Source organism: Aulonocara sp. 'chitande type north' Nkhata Bay, linkage group LG3 (genome assembly GCF_057382095.1).
Source record: "Aulonocara sp. 'chitande type north' Nkhata Bay isolate Kocher_YH1m ecotype deep benthic linkage group LG3, A_spYH_male_GT1.1, whole genome shotgun sequence".
Taxonomy (NCBI): domain Eukaryota; kingdom Metazoa; phylum Chordata; class Actinopteri; order Cichliformes; family Cichlidae; genus Aulonocara; species Aulonocara sp. 'chitande type north' Nkhata Bay.
In genome coordinates, this window is record NC_141346.1 from 51,086,223 (window position 1) to 51,106,518 (window position 20,296).

Below are 20,296 nucleotides of genomic sequence, written 5' to 3' on the forward strand. Positions count from 1 at the left end.
ATTCATCTCTGATCACAAGACTCATTTTTCAAAATAAAAGCGAGCTAAGGCTTGAAAAGAGGACGACGATTTTATGACAATCGCAGAGAAAAGAGCAACGAAAGGATTTAAAACTTCATGAAAATGTTTTTTCTCACTGAAAACTAGCAAATTCTAATAAACAGCATGACTGGCCCTCTGCTGTGAGGGGGCTTCAGTGGAGATGACTTCTGCTACAGCAACCTTCCTGCTACAGGATGGTCACATGATAACGATCAACGTTATGACAAAAATAAAATAAATGTTGAAGAAACAAAGACAAAACTGATCGGTGGTAAGGATGAACTCATTTGAAACCTCTAGCTAACGGCCATTTTTTTCTTCTCATTACAAACTGCACCTGTTGTCTTTTGTCATCACAAAATAAGCATATCATTCATTCACTCCAAAAAACAAACAAACAAAACATAAAATAAACAAGAAACTTAATATTTACAAATATTTTGTCTGTTTTTTTTCTTACACTTAAAAATGTACAGTTCTGATCTTCCAGATGTTTCGTCTCCATCCGTCTCCCAGTTTGGTATTTTCTTCTCTGTCCAGTGACCTCAGAGTGAGCGCTGAATGTGCCACAATGGCGCCCTCTAGTGTTAGCTTATAAAACAGACAAGGAGAAAGAACAGAGCCGAATGAAAGGACTCGTTTGTGTTCTCTCCTCTGCTGTAGCTGTGTGGTGCTGAGGTTAACTACACAACCCCTCGCCGCCTCCTTATACACAGGAGTGAGTACAAAAGGGTTCGTACGGACGCATCAGCCGGCCGTCCTTCTGCTCGACACTGTTAGCTGAAAGATGATCGGATCATCCTCTGTCCTGTATTTAAGGCTGAGAGTCTTTGTCCAGTCTCTTTTCCACAGCTACTGTCCACAGCACTGATCCACCTGCAGCACAGCCCCAGTCAGTTGTTTTATGATTTACATTGTGCACGTTTCCCTTCCAGTGAGCTTACAAAACCTCTGACAGGAGAAGTCAGGCATGTGTTTCCCCCACCTCCCCTTTTAGGCAGTAATAAAATAGAAAACAAACAATCAAACAGGCTAAAGCTAGAGCACAAGCAAAGACAGCACCGGTGACTAAGTTCTCCCATACTGGACGTACGCTACCACGTGGGCTCAAACAGCAGCACATCAGCTCAGTTTACATACTGTTGACATCTTCATCAGAGGATCAGCAGGGAGCGCTGCTGAGCTGCAGTCGTCTCCACCAGAGTGACGGAGCAGGAATCACAAACAGCACAAACCCACCGTGTTGTTTCCACCCTGTTCAGGAGATCTGAGCCCCCATCCCTTTTTGTCATGTTGCAGCTCTGCACTGCAGGCCCTGAACGCCTCCCGGTTACCCTCAGTGTGCTTAGAGTTTAATTTACAACCGACGAGCTCACAGATCATCTGCAGGCAGGTGAACGAACCCTTAATGTGAGGATAATAGCAGAGCTGACCTGAGGTCAGAAATAGTCAGGAACGGTGTCGACACAGTGAAGTCAGGTGTTTGGGAATTTGTCTGATTATCAGATTGGGGGGGTCGGTGTTAAATAACAAAGGTGGTGTAGGATGGAGAGAGGAGGAGGGAGGGAGCAGTGATGATATGGAGGAAGGTGATTGGTTAAGCAGCAGGAAGGAGCTCATGCTGGAGTCTGAGTTTTTACTGTTGGCCTTTTTCTGCTTTTTGTTTATTGTTGTCTGACGCGGGCCCGCCTACGCTTGAGTGATGCAGATGTGATATCACACTCACACAGCGACTGCCACACACACACACACACACACACACACACACACACACACACACACACACACACACACACACACACACACACACACACACGACATAAGGGGGTCAGACAGGAGCAGCATCAGTCTCTGCTCTGTTTTGTTAATAACGTAGAAAAATAATTTTGTACAGTCAAGCTACATCGACGGACGCTTTACCTCACGTACCCTAAAATGAAAAAGTAGTGACAGTAAGATGAAGGCTGCACATGACACCATGACTGAGTTCACAGCTGTTGCTTTGATTCTAACGTTTAAGACTTTTGGCATCGACTCCGTTTTAATAAATGAGTGCTGGGAGGCGTCGTTTGACTTCAGGAGCTCCTGCGATGCTCTTACTCTGCGGGAGAAAACCAAAAACCAAAAGTAGCAAACATGGAGCGATATGACTCATTTAGATTTTGGGAAACGTGCATCGACAGGTACAGTGTCCTTTTCCCCGCGTCTTTAAAAATAATTCATGCATAGATCCCCCACTGAGAAAACCCTTTTATATACTTTCTCCTTTGTACACATTTTATATAGAACTATATATAATATCATTTCTCTATATCTATATTTTCAGAAAAATTATTTCCACACAATAAAAAACAACAATTAAACAAATGCTTCAAACAAAACAACAAAAAAAGAGAAGATGAAAGAAAGGAAAACACGACTGAGGCCAGTTTGGCACTTTGTCACGAGAACATGACAGAACTCTGTTAGTTGACGGTAAATAGCGATACTTTATTTTTCTTTCGTTTTTCTGCTCCCTCGATGAGAAATGAAACACAGCAGTACTTACTTGGCACCTAAAAATGCTGGTAGAATGAAAGATATCAGTGTTTTCATAGTTATATGTTTAGTATACGCCTCCCCCCTCCAAACTGCTCAGCAGATCGGGAATTTTTAGAGAAGAACAGGAGGGAGGCGTGTCAAATGAGAGTGGAGTAGTCGCGGGTGTCTCCGGGAAAGAGGTCCTGGGGCGGGCGCTCTGAGCCCTCGGGCTCGGGATCTGACGGGAAGGTAGGGTAAGGATGACGAGTGGTTCGAGGCCTCGTGGTGCCGGGATCACGGCCTGCAGGGGAGCGCGTAGTGGTGGGAAAGAGCACGTCGTGCAGGCTGTGAAGATGAGGGACTAATTCCAGCCAAAAGGCCACTTTGTTAGCTCTGTAGTTGTCTCTGACACGAGGTTTCAGACCGATGTGAAGGTACTGCTTGTCCTTCGAGTTGAACTTGGTCCAGATGACCTCCTCGAAGCGGTTGGGCTTGGTATGAATGAACTTGGTGTCCTGAGGGACGGGCAGGTTGGGGTCCCTGGTGGAGCATAAAGGTTAAACGTTTCAGTTCAAAGTTATATTCAGTCTCCATTATAAGTAACATGTGGCATCAATACACTGAATACAGACAGGAGGCCCATTCTCTGTGCAGCCTTTAAACTATCTAAGACCAACCGGCTGCTCTGGGATCTGGATGCTTTTGGTCAACCAGTATGTTCAATTCTTCAAAGCCACACGAGAATTAAACTAGCAACCCAGATTCAAGTATTCAAGATGACTAGAAGGCTGTCAGAGAACATACAGTAACGTGTACAGTTTAAACTACTACGACATGAGGCCTACCCAGTCTTTGCGAAGTTAGTCCAGTAAGTCATGACCACAGCGCTCAGCATCACATCGTTCTTGGAGAAGTTGCACGGGAACAGGTCCGTGGCACCGATCATCGGTACGCCGAACACGTAAGGTATCTCGTCTCCGTGCGCGGCGTCGGCCCACTCGGGCCGCGTCTCCGTCTGGCAGTGGTGGTAGAACGTGTAAAAGTAAACTGGGGACTGAAACTCAGCATGGAGTTTGGCAGTGGCCACAGCTGGTGCCACCCACTGGTGGTCCGTAAACAGGGCCAACAGAGTCTTCCGCCGCATGTCTCCGTTGTCCCTGTCCGCCCAGTCTGTGTACATGAACTTAATGGTCTCCCTCAGGATGTCTTTGCCTGGTGAAGAAGCACAGGAGGGGACAAAAGGAGGGGGAAGAAAGATAAAAGTGAAAAACTGCTAAGAGCAAAGTAACAGCAGTGCTGTTACTTTGCAGATGAACCAAGAGCCAGGAAGCGAGTGAGAAATCTAGAGAGGAAAAAAAAAGTCTTTCAGATAACAGAACGAGTGACAGGCACAGAGAGGAAGCATGACTGCATTATCCAAACATGTCTGTACTGTGACTGTGGTCCGGCTGCGAGGGGTTCGCAGGCCGATCTGTCAGAAACACAGACACTGAGACTGGGAGCCGACTACCTGGGGGATGATAGCATTACTGCCCACAGAGCCTCAAAGGTTAAGGCGCAGACACGCCGTGATGTGGATGAGTGGCTCTCTTTAGCACGCTCGTCTTGTTTGATGCACTTCACTGGGCTCACATGTTACTGATTCCATTCTTTACTCGCATGTTTTAAACGCTTAAAGCACTTTCACAGGTTTTTATATTCTTTTGAAAATTCATGTGAACTCAAGCTGTCAGAACTGTAATGTAAGCTTTGATAATTGTCCACATTTGTCATTTTGATGATTATCCGTTTATTTTAATGAATACAGCAAACAGAAAAAAAAATAACAGATCAACAAACGCGGCTCCTAATAAGACAAAACCTGATGATGCTGCAAAATGCAGTTAAGTGAGAGGAGGCTGTTAAATGGAATAACTGAAAAAGTGGCAGTGTACAGAGGTGGCGTCCTCACCCTCTGGGTATCCGTAGAGGTTGTCAACAAAGTTGGAGATGGTGTAGTCGAACGCCGCAGCTGAGATGCCGTCGTTGTCCTCACTGTCGTCCACAAACTTCAGCCCCTCTGCCTGGTTCACTCCTATCAGGATGTCATAGTTTAGGAACTCCCCCTGGTGGAGAAAATGAGGAAGAACATGCTGAGTGCTGGAACAGAGCCTGTGTGCATCACAAGTCTATAACAGGAAGTGCGGCTGAAACACAGCTTTGTGAATTGGCAGCATTTCATTTCCCAGTAAACAAAATAAAGATTAGCTGTTGCCATGAAAGTCCTGCTATAAACTGTAATAATAACTGTAAGCACTTTTTAAGCACATTCAAGGTCGATTTTCAAGCTTTTCCAGCACATTACCAAAAACAGATGAAAGCATGTTTCACTTTCACTAACAGAGGCGAGGCTGCCGGATACTGATGCCACCGGGCCCTCTGACCACCACCAGTAGGCAACGGGTGAAGTGTCTTACCCAAGGACACAACGACCAAGACTGTCCAAGCCGGGGCTCAAACCAGCAACCTTCCGATTACAAGGCGAACCCCCAACTCTTGAGCCACGATCACCCAGTGGGGACATTTCATTTTCCAGCAGGAAGCTTTTTGTTAAACCCTTTAGATCAGGGGTCGGCAACCGCACGCGGCTCTTTAGTCCTTATGGTGCGGCTCTGCGTGGTTTATGAAAATAAATTTTTTTTACTTGTAGTTCTAAATTGGAAGATTATTGTGATTTTGCAATATACAAATATACAAATAAAACACTGAAATTTTAAGTTAAGTTTGAAAACAGTTTAAAAAAAAATAGGGCTTTGGAGTTGACATCACGCCGCAGTGCATTGTGGGATCACGGCGCCATGTCAGTAGGCCAGAAAGCAAAACAAGCACACAGTGTTGGAGTGTTGGATTCGGGACTGCCAGAACCATGCTCAAAATCAGCGCAAAAGACAAAGGGCTGTATCGCGACCGATTGTGCAAGACGCCAAGAGACGGTACTTTGAAAAAATTGTTACGGGCGCCAACCACTGTGACCTCGTTGTGTGGACACAGAGAGACCTTGCTGTGATTCGCGTCTTCCCTGCTGTGGATTTCTGGAAACCGCGCTTAAAGCAAGCACAAGACTTCTTTCGTAAAGTGTGCCTTCCTGAACTTGTTGGGAAATACTTCTCGAAACAACGTGCTGCTCTAAATAGCCTGTAATGTTTCATGTTGTGGTTAAAGATTGATGACAGCTGTGTGGTGCGATGTAAATAGTTTGCATTTCATTTTTATGTGATTAAGATAAGATAAGATAAGATAAGATAACTCTTTATTGTCATTGCACAGTCATACATAGTACAGTAGTACAATGAAATTGGAAAAACTGTCCTACGTCGGCACTACATATAACACAACACGACACGATATGACACATCACAACGTAACAAACAACACAACACAGTATATTAACTTAGTATAAAAAAGAAGAATAAGTGTATGTGTATTGCACACTGTTATTATTGCACATTAATTATTATTGCACCTTGTTATAAATATAAATATTATTGTTATCATTTTAAACATTGTTACCTCCCCCTAAAAAGTCCAGGGAGGTATCCAGTCAGGTCAGCTATTTACATTGATCAGGGCTATTGCCCTGTTGTAAAAGCTGTCCTTGAGTCTATTTGTTCGGGACCTCAGCAGCCTGAACCTCCTGCCAGACGGCAGCAGCTTAAACACCCGGTGTCCTGGGTGTGTGCAGTCCCGTAGGATGCTGCGTGCCCTCTTGAGACAGCGAGTGCTGTACAGGTCCTTCAGGGAGGGAAGAGGATGTCCAATGATTTTTTGGGCCATGTTGATGACCCTCTGGAGTGCCTTTCTGTGTGCTGTGGTGCAGCTGGAGAACCACACACCGATGCAATATGTCAGCACACTTTCAATGGAGCAGCGGTAGAAGACGGTCAGCAGCTCCTTCTTCAGGTCCATTTTTCTGAGGATTCTCAGAAAGTGGAGACGCTGTTGGGCCTTCTTTAAGACCGCAGAGGTGTTAGAGCTCCATTGGAGGTCTGTGTCTATGTGCACACCCAGAAACTTGAAACTGGAGACCCTTTCCACGCACTCCCCGTTGATGCTGACAGGCTGCAGCTCGGACTTCCTCCTTCTGAAGTCAACTACCAGTTCTTTTGTTTTGGTGGTATTGAGGTCCAGGTTGTTGTCTGCACACCAATCTGACAGCCTCTGAACTTCAGCTCTGTATGCAGTCTCATCTCCCCCTGAGATGAGCCCCACCACAGTGGTATCATCTGCAAACTTGATGACTGTGTTGTCTGGGTGGGAACTAACACAGTCATGTGTGTACAGAGTGTACAGTAGGGGACTCAGTACACAGCCTTGTGGAGAGCCGGTGTTGAGGCTGAGGGCTGAGGAAAGATGAGGCCCCACTCTAACTCTCTGTACACGGTCTGAGAGGAAGTCTCTGATCCAGCGGCAGGTGGTGGAAGGAAGTCCAATTTCCAGCAGTTTATCTATTAGTCTGTCCGGGAGTATCGTATTGAAAGCAGAGCTAAAGTCAACAAAGAGCAGCCTGGCGTAACGGCCCTGCACTTCCAGGTGAGAGATGGTGGTGTGGAGCGTTGTAGCAATGGCATCTTCAGTTGATCTGATTGCTGTGTACATGTGAATAGATCTATAATAAAGAAAAACAAACAAATATACTATTCTTTTTTGTTTTATTAAAACAACTTCACACAAAGTACAACTATTTACAATGTACTGTACATCCAAAAAAACAGCTTTAAGAATACTCAACAGGAGCAAGTGTCATTTGGCCCTGGTTTGACAACAACACTGGGGCACATATTAACAAAAACACAGCAAACCTTAACGATCTTATCAATCGTCACATGATAAGAGTAATCGGATTGGCATTGTAGTGTGTAACATTTTGAACTTGTTGCGCAAACTACCTGCTACTCGCTCAACATGAATTCTAAGGTGGGCACGTCGTAGCCTTTTGTGAAAGCTGGAATCTTGACCTGTGCACACATCATTCCTGCAGCATCTCTGATGTCAAAGCCTCTGTCAGCCAATACTACGTCCCCTGGTAACAGCTTTTGAAGAATGCCACATCTCTCTGTGATGTGTTTATCTGATGCACGACCCCCCCATCCCCTGGAAATGAAAGAAATAGCTCCATGGGGTGTAATCCCGATGAGGTATTTTATGGTGTGTGTACCCTTGTAATGAGAGTATGTTTGTGCGCGTGCCTTTAAATTAGATGGTCTTTCTGTTCGAATCTCAAAACAGTCAACAATGATGGCTACTCGTTTTCCAAAAGTTTCAGTAAACTGTGGAGGCATTGTCGCCTGCAGACAGTGCCTCTCAGGCCAGTGCACCAGTGCTCCTAAGCGGGCATACAAAACATCAATGGTATCGGTGAAGACAGAAGACAGTGTTTTGTGGGACACATCGAATAGATGAAAAGATGCTGGACTGGAAGATCAAGTCTCAGACGCATTAGTGTGAGTAAGAGCATTTGGAAACCTGTCAGTTTCTTTGATATTGGCAGGAAATCTTTGACAGTGTTGAAGAGGGACATTAAGACAGCATAACAATGTAGTCCAGTGTAATATCTTACTTTTTCGGTATCGTCCTTTAAGAAAGTTTCATTCAGCTCTGTCTTTTGCAACTGTGCTCGAAGCAGTCTGTTCTCCTCCAACAGCCGGTTTATTTCTGCTCTGCCCTGTTGACTGCACACACAATCCTTCGTCTGCCCTTCAGCTTCCGTGACGCTGTCACTCCATCACCACTGTCCACATTTGCAGCTGGTATGTCAACCTCCACTTGTCCAACACAACTGCTGTCCACTGCCTCCATGACATGTTTATTTTGTTGTTGTTCTTCTGTCAGACCTTCATCGATCATCAAGCCTGTAAGATAAAAATAGTGCATAGACATAAGGTTAATGTACACCAATATTCCAATGACAGGTGTGTGATTCATCTTTAAGTTATGTGTGGATTAGTGTACCATAAGAGCAATTTAGTATGTTTTTGGAGGGGGGGTGTTTACCTGCAATGGGTTCTCTTTTTCGCTTCCGTTGCATACGCCTTGCGTGCCGGTCCGAGTCTGACACAGGTTTGTCGTCGTGCCCCAGTGTTGGTGCCCAGTCTGGATTTGTTACATCCATTTCATATGCTGGTTTGCCTGAAATAATGCCAAATCAAAAGCTACTCAGTCGACATGACGTGGTTGTGCAGCATCACACGTTAGCATGTTTTATCTCATTATCTATGACCGCAGCGCATTGAGAAAAAACACTAAAAGCCTTTTAATAGTGATATGAATTAATTTAGAACTCACCGGAGAGAAAATGCCGCGAGCAAACCAACAAAAAGCTGGAGATTGCACGGAACTCGATATCCGCTCGTCTCACCGCTGCAATCCATGCCTGGCGTCTTTGTTTGGTGATATCGGATACATGGGATCCCTCACGTCGCCGCCAGGATGGAAAACGATGAAAAGAGCCCGTTATCCAGTTTCTTGCCTTCACGATCGTGAGATCTAACGTTGCAACCGACTACACAACACGTACGAACCATAGCTGAAGCTGTCATGGCGGCGGGGGGCGTGGCCCGCCTCCTGTGACATCACGCTCCAAAGCGACAATCTCATTGGCTTAGGGAGTGATGATGTCATAGATCTTAAGAATCCTTTGATGTTTTTCTTTAAATAGGGGTGAGCAACAGCAAGTTTCAGTTCGTTTCAGCAGCAGCATCAGAAACCATCCACGAGCTGAGAAATCATCCTGGAGAAGAAAAGCGCTCCTGGAAAAGTAAGAAAGTACGTAAAGAAGAAATGGTTCCACTTGTTCCAGAGGAGAGACGCTACGGCTTCCTCGCCTGATGTAGCCTCGTCTTGCTCCACCTCTGTTAACCCCACCAACCAGTCCCGGCAGTTGACTGTCCCCTCCTGAGCCTGGTTCTGCCGGAGGTTTGTCCTCGTTTACAGGCAGTTTTTCCTCCCCACTGTCACCAAGTGGAGAGGAAACCAGTCCAACGCTGGTCTCTCAATCTCCCGTTGGAGAGCCAAAGATGCATGCTGACGTGAGGAGTCCTGCGTAAAACGACGAATTTTGCCCATTTTACATTTAAACTCCACCAAAGATGTTTTAAATGGATGATTCCTCATCCATTTAAAACATCTTTGCGAGTCATTTTTTTGTGATCGTCTAACCAAGCATGCTGACGTGAGGAGTCAAGATCGTGAGGAATTTTGCGCATTTTACATTTAAACGCAACCAAAGATGCTTTAAATGGATGAGGAATCATCCACTTAAAACATCTTTGCGAGTCATTTTTTTGTGATCGTCTAACCAAGCCTGCTGACGTGAGGAGTCACGATCGCGAGGAATTTTGCGCATTTTACATTTAAACGCAACCAAAGATGTTTTAAATGGATGATTCCTCATCCATTTAAAACATCTTTGCGAGTCATTTTTTTGTGATCGTCTAACCAAGCATGCTGACGTGAGGAGTCAAGATCGTGAGGAATTTTGCGCATTTTACATTTAAACGCAACCAAAGATGTTTTAAATGGATGAGGAATCATCCACTTAAAACATCTTTGCGAGTCATTTTTTTGTGATCGTCTAACCAAGCCTGCTGACGTGAGGAGTCACGATCGTGAGGAATTTTGCGCATTTTACATTTAAACGCAACCAAAGATGTTTTAAATGCATGAGGAATCATGCACTTAAAACATCTTTGCGAGTCATTTTTTTTGTGATCGTCTAACCAAGCCTGCTGACGTGAGGAGTCACGATCGCGAGGAATTTTGCGCATTTTACATTTAAACGCAACCAAAGATGTTTTAAATGGATGATTCCTCATCCATTTAAAACATCTTTGCGAGTCATTTTTTTGTGATCGTCTAACCAAGCCTGCTGACGTGAGGAGTCACGATCGCGAGGAATTTTGCGCATTTTACATTTAAACGCAACCAAAGATGTTTTAAATGGATGAGGAATCATCCACTTAAAACATCTTTGCGAGTCATTTTTTTGTGATCGTCTAACCATGCATGCTGACGTGAGGAGTCACGATCGTGAGGAATTTTGCGCATTTTACATTTAAACGCAACCAAAGATGTTTTAAATGCATGAGGAATCATCCACTTAAAACATCTTTGCGAGTCATTTTTTTGTGATCGTCTAACCAAGCCTGCTGACGTGAGGAGTCACAATCGCGAGGAATTTTGCGCATTTTACATTTAAACTCCACCAAAGATGTTTTAAATGGATGAGGAATCATCCACTTAAAACATCTTTGCGAGTCATTTTTTTGTGATCGTCTAACCAAGCCTGCTGACGTGAGGAGTCACGATCGCGAGGAATTTTGCGCATTTTACATTTAAACGCAACCAAAGATGTTTTAAATGGATGAGGAATCATCCATTTAAACATATTTGCGAGTCATTTTTTTGTGATCGTCTAACCAAGCCTGCTGACGTGAGGAGTCACGATCGCGAGGAATTTTGCGCATTTTACATTTAAACGCAACCAAAGATGTTTTAAATGGATGATTCCTCATCCATTTAAAACATCTTTGCGAGTCATTTTTTTGTGATCGTCTAACCATGCATGCTGACGTGAGGAGTCACGATCGCGAGGAATTTTGCGCATTTTACATTTAAACGCAACCAAAGATGTTTTAAATGGATGAGGAATCATCCATGTAAAACATCTTTGCGAGTCATTTTTTTGTGATCGTCTAACCAAGCCTGCTGACGTGAGGAGTCACGATCGCGAGGAATTTTGCGCATTTTACATTTAAACGCAACCAAAGATGTTTTAAATTGATGAGGAATCATCCATTTAAACATATTTGCGAGTCATTTTTTTGTGATCGTCTAACCAAGCCTGCTGACGTGAGGAGTCACGATCGCGAGGAATTTTGCTCATTTTACATTTAAACGCAACCAAAGATGTTTTAAATGGATGAGGAATCATCCATTTAAACATATTTGCGAGTCATTTTTTTGTGATCGTCTAACCAAGCCTGCTGACGTGAGGAGTCACGATCGCGAGGAATTTTGCGCATTTTACATTTAAACGCAACCAAAGATGTTTTAAATGGATGATTCCTCATCCATTTAAAACATCTTTGCGAGTCATTTTTTTGTGATCGTCTAACCATGCATGCTGACGTGAGGAGTCACGATCGCGAGGAATTTTGCGCATTTTACATTTAAACGCAACCAAAGATGTTTTAAATGGATGAGGAATCATCCACTTAAAACATCTTTGCGAGTCGTTGTTTTGTGATCGTCTAACCATGCATGCTGACGTGAGGAGTCACGATCGCGAGGAATTTTGCTCATTTTACATTTAAACCCAACCAAAGATGTTTTAAATGGATGAGGAATCATCCATTTAAACATATTTGCGAGTCATTTTTTTGTGATCGTCTAACCAAGCCTGCTGACGTGAGGAGTCACGATCGCGAGGAATTTTGCACATTTTACATTTAAACGCAACCAAAGATGTTTTAAATGGATGAGGAATCATCCATTTAAACATCTTTGCGAGTCATTTTTTTGTGATCGTCTAACCATGCATGCTGACGTGAGGAGTCACGATCGCGAGGAATTTTGTGCATTTTACATTTAAACCCAACCAAAGATGTTTTAAATGGATGATTCCTCATCCATTTAAAACATCTTTGCGAGTCATTTTTTTGTGATCGTCTAACCAAGCCTGCTGACGTGAGGAGTCACGATCGCGAGGAATTTTGCGCATTTTACATTTAAACCCAACCAAAGATGTTTTAAATGGATGAGGAATCATCCACTTAAAACATCTTTGCGAGTCATTTTTTTGTGATCGTCTAACCAAGCCTGCTGACGTGAGGAGTCACGATCGCGAGGAATTTTGCGCATTTTACATTTAAACTCCACCAAAGATGTTTTAAATGGATGATTCCTCATCCATGTAAAACATCTTTGCGAGTCATTTTTTTGTGATTGTCTAACCAAGCATGCTGACGTGAGGAGTCCTGCGTAAAATGAGGAATTTTGCGCATTTTACATTTAAACTCCACCAAAGATGTTTTAAATGGATGATTCCTCATCCATGTAAAACATCTTTGCGAGTCATTTTTTTGTGATCGTCTAACCAAGCATGCTTGAGGAGTCACGATCGTGAAGAATTTTGCGCATTTTACATTTAAACGCAACCAAAGATGTTTTAAATGGATGAGGAATCATCCACTTAAAACATCTTTGCGAGTCATTTTTTTGTGATCGTCTAACCAAGCCTGCTGACGTGAGGAGTCACGATCGTGAGGAATTTTGCGCATTTTACATTTAAACGCAACCAAAGATGCTTTAAATGGATGAGGAATCATCCACTTAAAACATCTTTGCGAGTCATTTTTTTGTGATCGTCTAACCAAGCCTGCTGATGTGAGGAGTCACGATCGCGAGGAATTTTGCGCATTTTACATTTAAACGCAACCAAAGATGTTTTAAATGGATGAGGAATCATCCATTTAAACATCTTTGCGAGTCATTTTTTTGTGATCGTCTAACCAAGCCTGCTGACGTGAGGAGTCACGATCGCGAGGAATTTTGCGCATTTTACATTTAAACTCCACCAAAGATGTTTTAAATGGATGAGGAATCATCCACTTAAAACATCTTTGCGAGTCATTTTTTTGTGATCGTCTAACCAAGCCTGCTGACGTGAGGAGTCACGATCGCGAGGAATTTTGCGCATTTTACATTTAAACGCAACCAAAGATGTTTTAAATGGATGAGGAATCATCCATTTAAACATATTTGCGAGTCATTTTTTTGTGATCGTCTAACCAAGCCTGCTGACGTGAGGAGTCACGATCGCGAGGAATTTTGCGCATTTTACATTTAAACGCAACCAAAGATGTTTTAAATGGATGAGGAATCATCCATGTAAAACATCTTTGCGAGTCATTTTTTTGTGATCGTCTAACCAAGCCTGCTGACGTGAGGAGTCACGATCGCGAGGAATTTTGCGTATTTTACATTTAAACGCAACCAAAGATGTTTTAAATTGATGAGGAATCATCCATTTAAACATATTTGCGAGTCATTTTTTTGTGATCGTCTAACCAAGCCTGCTGACGTGAGGAGTCACGATCGCGAGGAATTTTGCTCATTTTACATTTAAACGCAACCAAAGATGTTTTAAATGGATGAGGAATCATCCATTTAAACATATTTGCGAGTCATTTTTTTGTGATCGTCTAACCAAGCCTGCTGACGTGAGGAGTCACGATCGCGAGGAATTTTGCGCATTTTACATTTAAACGCAACCAAAGATGTTTTAAATGGATGATTCCTCATCCATTTAAAACATCTTTGCGAGTCATTTTTTTGTGATCGTCTAACCATGCATGCTGACGTGAGGAGTCACGATCGCGAGGAATTTTGCGCATTTTACATTTAAACGCAACCAAAGATGTTTTAAATGGATGAGGAATCATCCACTTAAAACATCTTTGCGAGTCGTTGTTTTGTGATCGTCTAACCATGCATGCTGACGTGAGGAGTCACGATCGCGAGGAATTTTGCTCATTTTACATTTAAACCCAACCAAAGATGTTTTAAATGGATGAGGAATCATCCATTTAAACATATTTGCGAGTCATTTTTTTGTGATCGTCTAACCAAGCCTGCTGACGTGAGGAGTCACGATCGCGAGGAATTTTGCACATTTTACATTTAAACGCAACCAAAGATGTTTTAAATGGATGAGGAATCATCCATTTAAACATCTTTGCGAGTCATTTTTTTGTGATCGTCTAACCATGCATGCTGACGTGAGGAGTCACGATCGCGAGGAATTTTGTGCATTTTACATTTAAACCCAACCAAAGATGTTTTAAATGGATGATTCCTCATCCATTTAAAACATCTTTGCGAGTCATTTTTTTGTGATCGTCTAACCAAGCCTGCTGACGTGAGGAGTCACGATCGCGAGGAATTTTGCGCATTTTACATTTAAACCCAACCAAAGATGTTTTAAATGGATGAGGAATCATCCACTTAAAACATCTTTGCGAGTCATTTTTTTGTGATCGTCTAACCAAGCCTGCTGACGTGAGGAGTCACGATCGCGAGGAATTTTGCGCATTTTACATTTAAACTCCACCAAAGATGTTTTAAATGGATGAGGAATCATCCACTTAAAACATCTTTGCGAGTCATTTTTTTGTGATCGTCTAACCAAGCCTGCTGACGTGAGGAGTCACGATCGCGAGGAATTTTGCGCATTTTACATTTAAACGCAACCAAAGATGTTTTAAATGGATGAGGAATCATCCATTTAAACATATTTGCGAGTCATTTTTTTGTGATCGTCTAACCAAGCCTGCTGACGTGAGGAGTCACGATCGCGAGGAATTTTGCGCATTTTACATTTAAACGCAACCAAAGATGTTTTAAATGGATGAGGAATCATCCATGTAAAACATCTTTGCGAGTCATTTTTTTGTGATCGTCTAACCAAGCCTGCTGACGTGAGGAGTCACGATCGCGAGGAATTTTGCGCATTTTACATTTAAACGCAACCAAAGATGTTTTAAATTGATGAGGAATCATCCATTTAAACATATTTGCGAGTCATTTTTTTGTGATCGTCTAACCAAGCCTGCTGACGTGAGGAGTCACGATCGCGAGGAATTTTGCTCAATTTACATTTAAACGCAACCAAAGATGTTTTAAATGGATGAGGAATCATCCATTTAAACATATTTGCGAGTCATTTTTTTGTGATCGTCTAACCAAGCCTGCTGACGTGAGGAGTCACGATCGCGAGGAATTTTGCGCATTTTACATTTAAACGCAACCAAAGATGTTTTAAATGGATGATTCCTCATCCATTTAAAACATCTTTGCGAGTCATTTTTTTGTGATCGTCTAACCATGCATGCTGACGTGAGGAGTCACGATCGCGAGGAATTTTGCGCATTTTACATTTAAACGCAACCAAAGATGTTTTAAATGGATGAGGAATCATCCACTTAAAACATCTTTGCGAGTCGTTGTTTTGTGATCGTCTAACCATGCATGCTGACGTGAGGAGTCACGATCGCGAGGAATTTTGCTCATTTTACATTTAAACCCAACCAAAGATGTTTTAAATGGATGAGGAATCATCCATTTAAAACATATTTGCAAGTCGTTTTAATGTTGTCGGGTAACCAAGCATGCTGATGTGAGGAGTCACGATCACGATGAATTTTGCCCATTTTACATTTAAACTCCACCAAAGATGTGTTAAATGGATGAGGAATCATCCATTTAAAACCCCCAACCAGTCCCGGCAGTTGACTGTCCCTCCTGAGCCTGGTTCTGCCGGAGGTTTCTGCCCGTTTAAAGGCAGTTTTTCCTCCCCAATGTCGCCAAGTGCTTGCTCAGAGGGGATTGTTGGGGTTTTCTCTCCTCTGCCTTTTTTCTTCATTTATTTGTTTGTTTAACTTTTTTCACCTTATCTAAATAATAAACCAATTAAATTTATCCTTTGAGTATTTTTCATCTCATCTTTACAGAATCTTTCCAAAACATTTTCAAACATTCAGATCTGTCTTTTATTTTCTTCTTGAAACCTCATAAATGGTGAACTAAAGACCCAGAATATGGTTTGAAACATAGTTTCAGCTGAAACTGGCATAACATGCTGTGTGTGTGTGTGTGTGTGTGTGTGTGTGTGTGTGTGTGTGTGTGTGTGTGTGTGTGTGTGTGTGTGTGTGTGTGTGTCAGGGTATCACTAGTTTGGTCATCATGTTTAGACTCATTCACTCCAACGTTATTTAGGCCAAATCTTTAAAACTGTATGATTGCATACACATTTTCAATTCACTTCAATCGCACAAATAATTATTTGCAGTATCTTATTTATTATGAAAATGTCATGCCTGATCATTTGTGCCTACACCACCAAAAATGGGGGCAAAAGGGAGGAGATCATATTTAATCGGCTATAAGAAAAGGTCAGAAATATAAGTGCCGACATGAGCAGTGTCCACAGAAACCTCTGAATCTCAGCTCAAAGCTCAAATAAACCATTTCTACAACCAGCAAACAAAGCAAAGACACCAAACAGTTAAAAGAGCAGTGACATCACCGCGAATCTGTGGTCAGGTAATATCCATGTTTTGATTGATGATTTTCTGGAGTTAAATGTGAACCGAAGCATATTTTGGGTGTGATATGCTATTAAATACTTTTAAATAATTTAGGTGTGGAAATAAAAAAATCAAAATTTCCTCTGTTTGAGTCACAGAAACTTTGACATAGTAACATTTGCAGTAAGTCCTAAATGTTCACCTTTAAAGTGTTTGTGCTAATAACACCATGTGCAGTAAGACAGGCATGGAGAACAGCACTGACTGGGAGAGGCTTTGAACAGCTGACACACTCAGTTCAGTTCAACATATCAGACTTTAAGAATGCACAAGCATCTAAAATCTATTCATTTAGTCTATCATCTGTGATATTATCATGTAAAATGATGATGTATCGTTCACCTCCATTGTTTAAACAAGTAGCCCTTAAGTATTTAATATTCATATGTTAAAACACTGAAATGTGTCTGTTGTCTCACTGGCTGATAGTGCCCCACAGGCCTCAGTGTGAGCTTGATGCCATTATAATGTTACAGTTGTTTAATGTGTAGGTGCTCATGATATAGACCACAGGGTCTGTGTAGATACAGGTGGGACACAACACAGAAACTTGTCACTAACATATGTTCCTCTCTCGTGATCAGTAACATCAGTTTTCACTGCAGTGATACAAACCATGAATTACACCCGTATAAAACCCTCCCAAATCAAAACAGCTCACTGATGCAGATCCTCTGCAGTGCCTCTCTTGGTTCTTTTAAAAATTCTTGCATGTGTGAGTTGCTGAAGCACACCCCGCCATTCCCCCTTTTTGAAAACAAAGGAACGGTGGGACTGAGGCAATTTTACCTCAGGATGGCCAGTCACCACATACCAGTGATTCAGCAAAACTCACCTGAGGAATCCAGCCTGACAACGCCAAATTGTTGAGGAAAATTTAACAATAACCTGCACCCAGTGAGCTTGATTTGAAGCGGGTTTAATAAACACATTACAATGTGGAGAGAGCTTCCCAGTGAAACACCAGGACCATCTCTGAATTGTGGCCACCGCCCTTACATCTTATATACAGACACAGAGACAAAGAACATTCCACAAACTCTTACATGTTATTTTGAATCAGCAGTGATACATCCTACACTTCCTCTATTCAACTGTAACTACACAAAGCAGCCATGAATGTCCAGCACACACGTGTGTGCGTGTGTAGAGAGAGAGAGCTCACAAAATTAGGTGGTGTTCTTCATTGTAATAGTAAAGGTAACATGGGTCCCCACCGTTTCTCAAAGACTTGTTTCTGTAGTCTGAGTATGTAATTTGTTCCATCAGACAGACATGGATCCATAGATTATATCTGGTTTTAACCATCTGATAGTTATGCATTTTAGGGCTGCAGTGAGTCATATATTTAGCAAGTAACTTTTGGCTTTGCAGTCAATATGTTCTGCAATCCTTCCCAACACTGCTACTGTAGGACTTAGTGGAATATTTACCTTGGAAAATGTCTTTGAGAGCATCAAATATCTGCCTCCAGAATACACAGAGTTTAGGGCAGAGCCACAATATATGAGTGTGGTTGGCAGAGTGTGTCCCACAGTTCCTCCAGCATGAACTCAGATGTGTTGGACCCATCTTAGCAGTTATTTCTGGAGTTCTGTTGAATCTGGTACATTAATGCCCCCTTTATTTTGGGCAACTGCAGGATTTTGAGTCTAATTCTAGGCCGCTGTTTAGCCTACATGAAGTTAGAAATTCTTCAATACAGCTTGGACTCTCCACCATTTGACCCTTAGAACTGAAGAAGCTTCTCGGATGAGAGGTGAAACGTCTTCAAGTAACTCAAAGAAGTCCAGACGCTTTTCTTTGCAAGCTCCTTAGACTACGATGACCTGGATGACTGAGAACCTTCACAGACTTCTCCACACTTTAAATGCGCTCTAATGATGGGAACGTGTGGTAACATTTAGTCTTAACTGAAATAACATATTGCATCTATAAATGGGATTAAAATGTTTACCAAAGACTAACGTTTTTCATTCAGAACAAACAGCATATTTCAGGTTAGGGCTGCACAACTAGTTTGTCCAATATTAAAATGACAGTTGTTACAATTATTCACAGATTGTTGTGGCAAAATGTGTTTTGATTGCACTGTCATGTCAGAATACTGCTTCCACCTTTACTTTGTGCTACACTCATGTTAATTAATCTTCATAAATTAATGTTTGCAAACACAAAGTATAAAGTTTTCCACTCTGCTATTTGTACCTGCACAACAGATGTGAATAAAACTCAAACCTATACGAGGCTCCTTCTCCGTTTCCCTGCAACATTTTGTATAGATCTAACTTTTTGCCACATAAATAACCTTCTGATGTGTTTACAGTAAATGTATTTGATAGTAGCTTATTTTGTAACTTTTAGTGGGCCTATGCAATGTTCCCTCTAAGCTGCGCACTGCTGGCACAGTCTCTGCGCACAGAAATTCTGCGTTGCGCACCAAAAAAAATCTAACCTGAATTGAAATTAAAATCAATACTTTAACAATTCTGTTTTGCAGTGTTAGTCAGTAAGTGACTGGCTGCTCCCATATGGGAACGATGCCACCTTATCCCATAGTCCAGCCAATAATGCGTATATGCGCAGCCAATCAACGTTGTTGACAGGCTATGACAGCGTCCTTATGTGCCAACGCCGGTGTGTTAGCTGTCAAAGCGGCGTGGCTGATGTGGAGTGAAGCCATGTTAATGACAACGTGTACAACCATTGGAGATGTGAGCAGGACAGACGGAACAATTGACGGAAAAATTGGGGACTTTACACCAGTTTTTAAATCGTGTTGATAGGCCACGTAAAACCAGAGTTGTGATAAAAAAAATGCAATGTTTGGTTTTCTTCCTGAATACTGGTTGTTTATATTTACTGCGGGAAGAAACGGTTAAATTGGCGTTTTATAAGAAAAAAGGCTCGAAAGCGCTCTCCACCTGTGAGCAAAAACAAACCCCACCCCCTCTGCCTTTCCTATTCGTCTAAAAAAGTACCATGTCGACCAATCAAAAAATGATATGGCAACGTGGCGTCTAGTTGTTAAGAAACGGGGGAAGTTTTAGGAGTGACGGTGGTGTTTTGAGATGTGAGAGATTTGCGACGTTTAGCGCAAATCTTGTGTAGTTAGTGTGTAGTGTAGTCAGTAGTTTTGTTGTGTGCGTCAGAACAATGAGGCGACTGCTGAATGTTACAGGTGTTACAGGAGCAGTGCTTTAAGTGGGCCGGTACGCGCCGGTACTCAGTACCGCCACTTCTAAATATAGCTCTTGAGAGTACCGCCACCTCTCCATGCGCCCAGAACGTGCTTTTAGCGTACCGGTACTCTCATTTGCACATCGTTTGGCTGCACTGCCGCTTTTCAGAGCGCCCTTCACAAGCACGCTTCCTAATTCGTCCCACCGAGAGCAGAGACTACATTACCCATACACCAATGTGTTTTACAAGTGAAAAGCACATGCGTCGCTTTTGCCGTTGTCATGTCAACAACTCAACGTGGTCCGGAGAGGGTGTGTAAAACGCGCAAACAGCTGCTCGTTAAAATACAAAAACAATGAACACTTAAT

The 20,296-nt window shown here is 42.4% G+C and overlaps 1 protein-coding gene and 1 pseudogene across 2 annotated transcripts; both read right to left on the minus strand.

Annotated features, from left to right (window-relative positions):
• Positions 1–408: 408 nt before the first annotated feature.
• On the minus strand, positions 409–8,290 carry LOC147336073 (neuroligin-2-like). Of its 2 annotated transcripts, none has more exons than XM_086285065.1 (4): positions 8,159–8,290; positions 4,514–4,667; positions 3,408–3,768; positions 409–3,102 (listed from the first exon to the last, which is right to left on the minus strand). In XM_086285065.1, exons 3-4 carry the CDS (start codon positions 3,740–3,742, stop codon positions 2,721–2,723), a joined length of 717 nt encoding a protein of 238 aa, XP_086141191.1. In that variant the 5' UTR covers positions 3,743–3,768; positions 4,514–4,667; positions 8,159–8,290; the 3' UTR covers positions 409–2,720. The 2 variants fall into 2 exon arrangements, with proteins under 2 accessions (XP_086141191.1, XP_086141200.1); XM_086285074.1 differs by having other exon boundaries at positions 3,408–3,774.
• Positions 7,356–8,435, minus strand: LOC147336074 (uncharacterized; annotated as a pseudogene).
• Positions 8,436–20,296: the final 11,861 nt, after the last annotated feature.